The sequence below is a fragment of the Rhamphochromis sp. 'chilingali' genome (genome assembly GCF_963969265.1).
Source record: "Rhamphochromis sp. 'chilingali' genome assembly, chromosome: 3".
In the NCBI taxonomy this organism is placed as follows: Eukaryota; Metazoa; Chordata; class Actinopteri; order Cichliformes; family Cichlidae; genus Rhamphochromis; species Rhamphochromis sp. 'chilingali'.
Genome location: NC_137931.1, coordinates 45,883,978 through 45,895,460, shown reverse-complemented (window position 1 = coordinate 45,895,460; position 11,483 = coordinate 45,883,978). Strand labels below are relative to the sequence as shown.

Genomic DNA, 11,483 nt, shown 5'->3' with positions numbered 1-11,483 from the left:
ATTTATCTTTAGTGGCGCTGGTGAGAGATGCGTCTGTGCCAGTGCTGAGGATTCAATTCAAATTAGACAGTAACAAAGCAGAAAGGATCAATGTGGAGGTCCAGATCTTTCACCTCCAACAGGAAGCTGGTGTGTGTGTGTGGCAGCTTCATGAAGGGTGAACATTATGTTGATCCCGTTTAAAATAATCAGTCTGTGCTTCGTGACAATAACACCGTTATTAGCTGCCACGTCCACAGGCACAGATTTCCTCCAGAAGAGCCTGAAGGTTAAAAAACCAGCCCGAGCACGACACCCAGAAGGCGAGTTTCATAGTTTCGTGTTGAATTACGTTACTTACTTGTACATTCTTTCTATTGCGGTATTGCACCGCTGAAGCTCTCCTAAAGGAGTTCTGGTGACTGGACGGATAACACCTGACACCCCAAACAAACACAAGAGAGAAAAATCATTATTAACATCGGGAAAGCCGTTCGATTTCAAAGTTTCTGGCAGGAAAAAGGTGTTATCAAAGTCACATGACTCTTTTTTGTGTGTTTAGTATATTTAATCCTGATAATGCAAATAAAAAGGCAGCAAATCAGACTTGTGGGAACAGTTTTGGAGAAACTTTAGCCTCAACTCTGCAGGCTGCATTACTTCTATGTGCACAATGACGGAGCAGAGACACTGCAGCAGTGAAAGTCATCAGATCGCTTACTTTCACTGAAACCAATGCAGTCATCTGCAGAATTCAGATTATTTTGCAGACGATTCATTTCAGTTATTAAGATTAATCATGTGCTAAATAATTAATCTGGCATGTCTTCACACTAATAACACACCTGCAGTTTTTGCTGCCCAGGTGCGACCGGCCTCGTTGAAAGCAGCGAGGCCCCTGATCGTAGCTCTCAGGATGCCCCATCGAAACATGGCCACCGGGTCCATGCCTATGAGCTGCCGCACGTACGCTCTGTCGCTGCTCCGCAGCAGCGCCACAATGTCCGGGCGCATGTGGTCTGTGTTCTTCTCCCGGAAATCCTGGTGAGGTGAGAGGCAGTTACGAGTGAGACACAAACCCTCGCACTCAAACCGAGGTCCAATCGTCCTTTTGTCTCCACTCCCTACCTTGATGTGATATTTTACTTTCCCAGCAAAGTGCTGGATGACGAAGGCGGGCTCCATGACCGGCGTGGGGACAAAGTATTTGTTGCACTGGTGCTGCTGCTTGAATTTGGCTAATAAAGTCTCATCTGTGGCATGTGGAAAGCTGGGTCACAGACACAGAGAAGAAGGAACGATGAGAGAAGCACAGATTAAGGAAAAAGAAAATCAGGATAAATCGACGTCGATTAAAATAAACTTTTCTTACTTGCTCTCCTCATCCAGGAGGTAGAGCAGGCCAGTGGGTTTCTTGCTGATGAGATGGATGCAGCCCACGTTGTCTATGTAGTCGATGTTGTGCCAGGTGATGCCCTCTGCTTGGTACTCCTCCTGGATGCGACAGGACAGAGCATTAAGAGGTTAAACGTGTCACCGCTGCTCTTTTAACCCAAATATCTGGATTTTTAGTCTCAAAAAGAAACAAACTGCACCATCGTGTGACTGCAAAGTTATGTTTGACTACAAAAATGCAATATTATTACAATAACTTGATTTATAAACCAGCACGAACTCCCACATAACGGTTCTCCTCCGCGGAGATCGGGTAATGTTTGGATGAGTCATCCTTCACACGCTCGTTATTATAAACAGAGAGTCTGAGGCGCTCGAAGGCAAACCTCCTGACAGTGCAGCGTCCACTGCACGTCTCACCTGCTCCAGATTGAAGATGTGATGGTTGAAGTAATACTGCAGCTGCTCGTTTGCATAGTTGATGCAAAACTGCTCGAAGCTGTTGGTCTCAAAGTCCTCGAAGCCAAAAATGTCCAGGACACCGATGGATAAGCACTGGAAAACAACCAGAACGCCAAGTGAACGCCAGCGCCAAGCGAACAAAGGGAGGCGACCTAACTGGACTTTTCATGTCTTTGCACTTTCTGATGTGTGTGTTTCTTACTGGAACAGACTCCTCCATGTCTTTCTTATTGAGCAGTGCGTGATTGATGCGCAGGACAATCCAGTCAAATAAGGCGCTGTACAGAGATTTGGCCATAGAGTCTCGTGCTGTGATGGCCTGATAGCAGATAAAAGAGGGGGCGATGCACAGAGCGTTAGAGGCAGAAAAACCCAGAACACACCAACAGGAAGAAGAAATCCAAAGCACGAATAAAGAGGAAGTAGACGCTAATGAGAGACTGCACTGATGCTCCTGAGCCCACCTCAGAGTGTCTGTAGGGCAGGATCAGCTTGTCGTTGACCGTCACCGTCTTCCTCTTAGTCAGCGCCTCCACCAGCAGCTCCTCTTTAACCTGAGTGACATCAGCAGTTTAACAGTGGCAGCCGCACACACCTACACAAACTGAAGCACGGAGTCACAAACACACATTCAAGTTACCTTTAGTAGGTCAGAGAGGGTTGCCAGGACCTCTGGTGGGCCCACGTCCAAGCCTTCATCTCGGCCCGTTGCCTTCTTCGTGTAGGTCACGTTGCCAAGGTACAGGATGGCGGAGAGCACAGAAAAGATCCTGCGACACAATAATAACAATGACACACTTTAGAAAGAAGACAAACATGAGACACGTGTGGTGCTGGTCTTCAGCCCGAGCGTCCCTTTGAGCTGTGAACTGAATAGAGCCATTGTAGTAGCTGCACGCCGTCTCTAATAAACTGGCTGATTGGCTCATTAGCTGCAGAGACTGCCAGGCTCTGAAAAGTATCTTTGTTGTAATCTGGGGCTGGTAATGTGACTCAGTGCTCACACTAACATAACTCGTGTTTACAGGACTGAAGGCAAAGATGCTTCTGCGTGGAACAGCGAGGCTTTCACTTCACTTACTGTTTCTTGGTGGCGGGAAGGAAGCCGACCATTTCCATCGCCTGCTGCAGCCGTTCAAAATCGTGACGCAAATCTTCCTCATCTTCAATCTTAAAATTTTGCTGCGAGGAACAAGAACGAGGCAGTTATCGAGTGTTTGGAGATGGAAATAAAAAGGTGAAGCGCAAAACGGACACACGGGTGAAGGACGGAGGCGTGTGAAAAGCAGGTGGAGGAGAGGGGAATAACAACGAGAGAGAACAAAGAGCGGCTCATTAACATGCAGGACACACGGACTGCAGCTTGGCTGCATTCATGAATATATCAGGTCACTCAAAGGGAAGCACGGTGTGACTGTAGTGCAGGGGTCGGCCACCTTTCTGATGACGAGTGGCGTCTAAAGTTCCCTCAGACGTCACTGCGCCATAGCAACCGTGGCATTAGCAATACATGTAATAACGCTCTATATCAGTGGTTGTGTTTGTGTGTATTTCCATGGTGCTGATGCTGAGCAGACAGATCCCTGATGCGTTTGAAGCGTAAAAACTGCCAGCTAGCAACGCCTCTGTCACCGGTAGGCGGAGTGATTTTTAGCCAATTACAAGCTGAATCTGGTAGTTGGGGTTGTTAGCTGAGATAGCGTCATTAAGAAGCGGCACAACTAACGTGTCTACGCGAGCTAATCTGCGATGTGCACCGCTGGCCCGGCCATTTATTTTTGATGCACCTTCTCAGATTAACTCGAGTGCTCAGGGTGGCCGACCCCTGCTGTAAAGGCCACGCCCATGACCAGGTTCAAAGGTTAAAAATCAACAGGAAAGTTATTTGGTGGGCCGAAAACAGGAGACTGAAATTAAATGGAGAAAATAGTTTAGATAGGAAAGCTTGCTGATTCCTGATCTATCAAAAGAGACGTCACACTTTATCTGAAAATGCTTCATTTTAGGTATAAATGAGCTCATCAGCCGTCCTGATGAGTGTAACTCAAATCTGATTCCTTAATACTTAAGAAACATTTCCATTGCTGGTGGAAAAAACCAAAAGCAAAACGTGAGCCTGCTATGAAACATTAAAATGATGCAGGCAGCTTCCTAAATAAAACCTGCTTTAAATGTTATCTTAGCTAAAGCCCAGCTGCAGATCGAGCAGATGCTGTGGGCCAAAACACCAGACAAATATTTTAAATAAATAAATGTTGTTCATTTCCATATTTATCACATTTGTCACAGGCGGCCCTGGAGGAGGGCGACTGAGGCCCCTGTGGTGCCGGAGCAGCGACTCTGTACCTGCTTGAGGTAGAAATAGTCTTCAGGCGGCAGCAATTTGAACTCCTTTCGTTCTTCCTCTGAAGCGCCCAGCAGCAGGTAGTAAAACACGTGATAGTTCCTGGAAAAGGAAAAAAAAATATGAACTTTACACCAAGTTATTACTGAGGGAAAAAGTTCCCTTCATTTTTATACCATTGCTGTTCATTAGTAGATGTACGAGCTTATGGCCACAAACAGACTGAGTCAACACACTTTATAAAGTCTGAAGCTCGGTGCTGTTTACAGAAGTTTTCCACTGGCGCTATCAGCGAGCAGGTAGCTTTGTTGTATGAGCACACGGGAGTAATGAGTTTCCACACTTATCACTAAGAAACAATAACACCACCCAGCAGACGCACCGTCAACTGCAACTGCAACTATGTGATTAACGGCGCACACGGAGCAGGCGGCAGTGGGCGGGGGGTAACGTGACGTAATCGGCAGCAGTAGGTGAACAGATTTTCCAAAACTAGCTGTGAAAACCTCGACAGGAAGCTCGTCTCCCACCTAAAAACAGCTACTGGAGGCTTTTCTACACACACGAAGCATCAGCTGAGCTCCAGAGTTTAAAGTGTGTTTTTAAGGACAGATACGCACACCTCCATGTGGCAGACACACATATACACAAAGGATAAACTAGTGTCAGTCCCACTTTTTAGATTATACTCTTTTAATCTTGTGTTTCTTTTAAAGATCATCATCAGCATTCAGCAGGAACCACTGATGTTAATGTCAGTTTATCTGTGACAGTCGGCCTCTTCCTTTGACTCACTGATAGATCCCACAGAGAAAACAGAATGATGAAGCAGGATTACGTCGCTCTGACTGCGTTTCTAAGTTACCAAAGTGAAATAACTGTTTGCATATTAGTCACACAAGCAGCGACAGACTAGCAGTCTAGTTGGTAGGAAACAGTGCAGTGAGCAACACGAGAGGCAGCGTCAAGGCGACGAGTTGGTTTCAATGTGCAGCAACGAATCTTCTTAACTGTTGGTCAAAACTTGCTTTTCAGTGTTTATTATCTGCAAATAAACACAACTGCAGGTCCTGGTTATATAAGACGACCTCATGAGGGTCAAGACCCCGTCATTCCTCACCTCTCATTCTTCTCCCTAGAGACCAGACGAGACTTCTCCAGGAGGTACTTCTCCACCACTGCCCTGCAAAATGGAGAAAAACACAGTGAGGGGGGAAGGATGAGAAAAAGCAGAAGGAGGATGAATCATCTGATCTAAAAAAGGTCACTCGGCTGTGTCTGTGTCTCCCAGGTCACTTGTGAAAGTGGGCTGCTAATAAAGACTGAGGGGAGGAGCAGGGGAAGTGAGGGCAGATGGTCAGAACAATCAAAGAGGGAACAAAGCTCTCAGATATGGTTGGACGTGTGTCATCACACAGCAACACGCCAGCCGCAGACAGCTTAGGATTCATGTATTTGACTGAATAGGAGACGGAGGGCAGTGAAAAAGCAGGCTGTGTTTTCACTGCAGTCGACAGATACGCAGCTTTATTTACCTGCTGCACCAGGCCAAGGCCATAAAGTTTGCCAAATCAGATTTTATAAGTCAAAGTTGGTTTTTCAGTAGCCAAGCAAAAACAGCACTGACGCCAGTCCTGACACTAAGAATAGAGCTGTGCTGTGAGAAACCGGCTTGCAGCTTCGACTAGAGACAGACAACGTAAAGTTCAAACGCTAGCTTACGTGCTCTGTGACGTCGGGGTGTAATCAGTTGTGCCCATCATGACCACAAAAACACCCACAAAATGCTGTTTATCATTATTATTGTAACAAACAAGATCGTCTGACGGGAATCCTGATCACGCTGCCCACAGATACTGAGGTAAGTTGCACTTGAACCTGTTAGAGGCTTCTGCAAACGTCTGAATGTGCACAGGCATGCAGGGGTGTCCAAGCAATACAACAGATGGTGCATCAATAACAATCCCTACTCATTAGCTGATCTGAGAACAGCTGATGTTTGCTGAACGTGAGCTGAAGAAGGTTGAGAGACGGAGAGCATAAAAACATGCAGACTGTCGGTCAGTTCAGAGAGCCGAGGCGAGCAGCAGCTTCCTCTTTGCTGATCCACTCCACTGGAGACGGAGAGACACACAGCCTTTGTCAAGTCTACAGAGCAGAGCTGTGGTGGCCTCCTGAGTCCTTAACCGCCTAGAAGAGTCTACACTAGAAAGAATAATGGTGGTGAAATATGCTGGGCGGTGTGCTTTGAGTAGATATGATATGTTCTGCAAGATAACGATCTTTGGTGGGAATCACAGAAAAGCCTCAGCCTGCTAAAATCGACTCCTCGGATCGAATTACAGAGCTGAGGCTGAGCAACGAGAGCTGGTGCTATCAGGCTGGGGATACCCACCTAGTGTGGAGCTGAACATCGTCAGCACAGGCATCAACGTGTTTATTCACCGCCTATTTTTAGGACCAGAGAATTAATCACTGTGTCAGTCATTAGTCTGAACACTGTACTAAATGTTCGCTGCAGTTAAACAGGGCTCTAGAGTGCGACCAATTTGGTCGCAAATGCGACCAAATTTTTCAGTGGTGCGACTAAAAAAAAATATTTGGTTGCACCTGTGCGACCAAATGTTCGGGTAGCAAAAAATAAATAAATAAATAAATAAAAATCTGCAACCTTCCCTGTGGTCAACAGACACACATTTTGCCCCTATCGTGGACTAAACCAATCAGAGATAGTAAGGGGCGGGACCTCTCTGATTGGCCGTGGTCCAGTTGAAAGTGCAGGTGGAAGTGGGAGGTGAGTAGCTTGAATAAAGCGATATCAATTCATTAAATCCTGAATCGACTTTTAAATAACTGTGTTTTGCCAGAAACGCCAGATTCTCAGATTAAAGCTCACAAAACCATTTCAACAACAACCAAACAGCAGATGAGAGCAGGTACACGGACTCCACACAAAGACGTAAACACAGACCCGACGCATCAGAATCAGCTTTGTCTTTCTCGGCTTTCTCACCCGACGGCCCGCAGACGGACACGCTGTCGGAGCTCAGCGATCCTGATGCGTCCGGTCCGCGCTGTGTTCACGTCTTTTTGCGCTGATTCTGAGCTGCAGGTTTTGTCTCTCCAGCCAAAATCCACCGAGCCAGCAGCAAAAGAAGCAGCAAACTGCGCTTCACATTTGATCAATGTCGTCATGAATTTTGCTGTTTTGCTTCCACGACTATTAAAATCACACTTCCTGCACAGCTAGCTCTCTCTCTCTCTCTCTCTCTCTCTGTACTTCAAGAACAGTTTCCGTCTCCAATCTCTGTTTTCTGTATTATTCATTCGCTCATTACCCACCAGTCTACCGTTGTTTACAGGCTGTGGCTGCTGTCTTTTTCTTTTTCACTTAAATGACCTCGGACAAGAAAGCCTGTTTTTTCTGTTGTTCAATACTGAAGAAATTTAAACTTTATATGCAGAACATTGTAGAATATTTTTAAGGTTTTCTGCTATAAAAAGCCAGACCAGGAAAATCTCCTTCATGTTTTTCTGTTTTATTCTCAGTTACTTTCACACAAAGGCATCTGCTGTGATGTTCACAATTCTGATGAAGTCAGTACTGATAAATGATCAGAATTATAATATTTCTGACTCTTCTGGCTAAGTTGAATCGAATCGGGACTTTGAAAACCAGAATCGAATGGATTATAGAAATCAGTGATGATACCCAGCCCTAGTGAGCAGCCTAGGCACGACAGACGTGGATGTAGCTGTAATAGGAAAAGAACTATTGCTAACTTTTCTGTTAAGGCCTGATCCTTCTGAAATTCATAGCCAGTGCTCTGACACGGTGTCATCAATCTTTGAATGCTGAAAAAGCACAGTGTATCCAGACAAACACATTATATTACATAAATTATTAGAAAATTTGTGTGCGCCTAACTTTTGTGCCGGTACGCCTAACTTTAAAAAGTTAGGCGTACCGGCACGCCCATGGCAAAAAGTTAGTCTAGAGCCCTGTTAAAGCTCGACGTGTTGCCTTTTTTTTTTAAAGACGCTGAGCATCTGTTCCTCTGCCTTGATGAGGAAATGAGGAAGTGACACGGCTGACCAGACTTTGATGCAGCTCCTAACCAGAGTCTGGCTGCTGAGAAAAAGGAAGGACATGCTAGTGGTTGCAAGTTTCAGTCCATATACACACAGTGAACATAGGAAGGCCCATGTGACGCGGTAGAAAAGTAAAGAGGAAGACGCAGCGCTGTAGAGAACACACACGCACGCACGCGCACACACACACACACACACACACACGGTGTTACTTACCCTCTGACCACGCCGCTCTCCAGATAATTAACCTGGATGAATTTGCCAAAGCGGCTGGAGTTGTTGTTGTGGGCTGTCTTGGCGTTCCCAAAGGCCTGGAAGAGAGAAGAGGATTAAAGTCAACTACACAGAGCGCATCGATCTAACCAATCAACAATTTAGCCCAATGTTCTGGTCAAATAATGAGAAAAAATGAATTTAAGTGGTTAAAACTGCAGTCGGGCTTGTGTACAGGAGAAGACATCAGAACACACAGCACTACCAAAGTCATTTAAACCTCTGCAGCTTTTCTTTAAACTGTTAACCTTCAAGCCATCAGTGGAATCAGGACCTTTGCTGAAGTCACAACAACCCTCCGTAACTACAAAGAGGCTGCACAGTCCTGGGTTAAACCTTGTTTTGAAGCTGAAACTGTAGAAGCGGGTGGGAGTGAGTGGGGTAAGCATCTGCAACTCATCTGAATTTGCCCTTTTCTTACTCTCATTGAATCGCTCTTTGCACCTCCTCGGGGTCAATGTGTGTGAGAAAGCTTAGGTCAGAAATGATAAATGAGGCTGGGGCAGACCCTCTGTACGGCCGTGTCACACCAACGTTTCTCTCCAGGTCTCGGGCCAATTGCAACCCAGCCAGAGGCGCAACGACCCCAGGCTCACCCAGCCTCTCTGAGGCGCCTTGTTTATTGCACGGATACGTTACGAGAATAGCACGTTTTCCCCCTCTTCATGATGAGATGTTCACATGGTCACACACAAACACAAAACAAGGCCACCACAGGGGAAGTTGACTCAATGCATGTTAAATAGGAAGTACATTCTGTTTTGTAAGGCGGTCGCAGGGTGAATTTGATACACTGGTGTCGGGGAAGATTGGAAAAAAGACTGCAAGTGCACACACACACACACACACACACACACACACACACACACACACACACACACACACACACACACACACACACACACACACACACACGACTGAGATTCCTTAGGATGAACCGTTGACCCATTTTCTTTTCTCCTGCATATTTACACCCCTTGTGCTTCAGCTCTGTCCGTGCACGCTCATCTGCTCTTTTTTGTTCTTTAAGCAAGAACAACTTTGATTAATTTTTATGTTTTAGTGCAAAAAAAGAACTCAAAATGTGATTTTAATATTGCCTTGAAGGAAGTGAGGGAAGAGTTGTTACTTGTTGATGGATGATGAAAGATGCTCACATGAGGTGTGTGTGCGTGTGTGCACGTGAGTGTGTGTGTGTGTGAGAGACCAGAACAGTCTGCAGCTCTGAACTTGCTCAGACGGGGCCTCCACTCACGAAGGTTTTTCCCCTTTTTTTCTGCACACAATTTATCCAAGCTGTCTGCTTGTTCAGATCAACCATGCAGTTGTTTTTATTCTGTTTGCTTAAATGGTTTTCTTTCTATTTCTTCTATTCCCTATATGAAGGTCAGTAAATGTGTTCGGTGTCCAGCACCAAACCCTGGGAAATCTGTGCAGGACCCAGGCTGCTGCACGGAGGGAATTCTAAACATGTTGCAGCATCATTCGTATTCAAACATGCCCTTCATCAGCTCGTCTGATTGGTTTGAAGCGCAGCAGGTATGAGGAAATACAGCAGCCGTTTCGCTGCACGTTGTCTATGGAAAGACGAGGCCTAATAGGAACTCTTACGCAATATGGTTTGCCCTCAACAAGTTCATAAAAGAAGCAGAAAAAGAACGAGGCGGAAAAAAGGCACAACTAGGTGAAAGGGACCTTGGCAATCTACAGCGAGTGCACGCGCTGCATACAGAGAGCTTTCAGCCCACTTCTGTGTGTTTAGTCATTTATTTTAAATGAGCCCACATCCAAAGTATGAACTCCAAATGTGAATAGACGAAGCAGACAGACATTTAGATAAGCATTCAGAGTGGTTGTGATGTGTTTTTGTCCTTTCTCACATTCAAGCTTTAATATTGGTGAAACGATCCACCTGATATGAACCGTTTAAAAACATGTGGTTTCGACAGGCCGCAAAATCTGCTGTCAGTGACTGGACATCAAATATCTTTGGGACTTATCCTATGTTAGCTTCAGCAGAGCCAGACAGGTACCTTTAAAGGTTAATCAGCTCCATAAGGAATGGAATTTTAAAACAGTCCCTCAAAAATGAAAAACATACGCGGGAGACCGTGTCATCACACAGCGCACATTTCTCACTGATTTCGACCTGCAGAGAGCCGGTTTCACTGGTATCCAACTCCCCGTACATTCCCACTTTATCAGAGAGCCAGACCTACCAGTCTGAAGACTCACATCCCTATTTAGACAAGCTCCTCCCTCCCTCCCTCCCTCCCACCCACCCACCCACCCACCCACCCGCACACACACACACACACGCGCACACGCACACACACACACACACACACACACACACACACGCACACACACACACTGGGGGAGTGTCTTTCACTGTGCAGTTTATGAGCAGTTTGTCTCAACAAGCGAGTGTGACATGATATAATTTAAACACAGCTTAAACATGAGATGTAGTGAAAGCCTGCATAAACATGAAGAAACCAAAACAAAAGAAAACCCAGCGTGGAGGGAAAGTTTGATTTTGCACAAGATTGGATGTTTTGTGACTTTGCTGCCCTGAAAGTTGTTGTATTTCCCCATTTTCTGCATAGTTTTAGCGTGCACACTGACGCCAAAGCGGAACGTTAAGACAACTTTGTAATCAGTGAAGATGTGTCCCGGAGCATCGCTGCATCCTTTCAGGTTTTACAGTTCAAAAGAGCTTCAGTTAAAGTTTCCACAGGCGCTGCCAAGGCCCTGACACCGACACCTCGCTACAGCAACTGCCAGTTCCCACATTCACAGCGGACAACGGCAGTCACTCATGCAGAAATGACTCAAAGTGCTAGGTGGACATGTTTACTCGTTTGGCAGCAGAAAGTTTAAACTAAAAACTATATCTGTCATGTTTTTGAAGCCTTAGACACACTCATCTATTACC

The 11,483-nt window shown here is 45.8% G+C and overlaps 1 protein-coding gene across 2 annotated transcripts in view; it reads right to left on the bottom strand.

The window, feature by feature from the left end:
• Positions 1 to 11,483, bottom strand: part of LOC308393544 (myosin IXB) — a 62,996-nt gene that overhangs the window by 13,923 nt on the left and 37,590 nt on the right. For both annotated transcript variants that reach the window (XM_080877392.1, XM_080877393.1), the window contains exons 5-16: positions 8,489 to 8,583; positions 5,301 to 5,363; positions 4,183 to 4,282; positions 2,918 to 3,018; positions 2,477 to 2,606; positions 2,301 to 2,390; positions 2,039 to 2,155; positions 1,795 to 1,929; positions 1,352 to 1,473; positions 1,108 to 1,249; positions 825 to 1,020; positions 341 to 416 (exon numbers count right to left, since the gene is read on the bottom strand). In XM_080877392.1, coding sequence (XP_080733518.1) covers positions 341 to 416; positions 825 to 1,020; positions 1,108 to 1,249; positions 1,352 to 1,473; positions 1,795 to 1,929; positions 2,039 to 2,155; positions 2,301 to 2,390; positions 2,477 to 2,606; positions 2,918 to 3,018; positions 4,183 to 4,282; positions 5,301 to 5,363; positions 8,489 to 8,583 — 1,367 coding nt within the window. The remainder of the gene's footprint in view (positions 1 to 340; positions 417 to 824; positions 1,021 to 1,107; positions 1,250 to 1,351; positions 1,474 to 1,794; positions 1,930 to 2,038; positions 2,156 to 2,300; positions 2,391 to 2,476; positions 2,607 to 2,917; positions 3,019 to 4,182; positions 4,283 to 5,300; positions 5,364 to 8,488; positions 8,584 to 11,483) is intronic.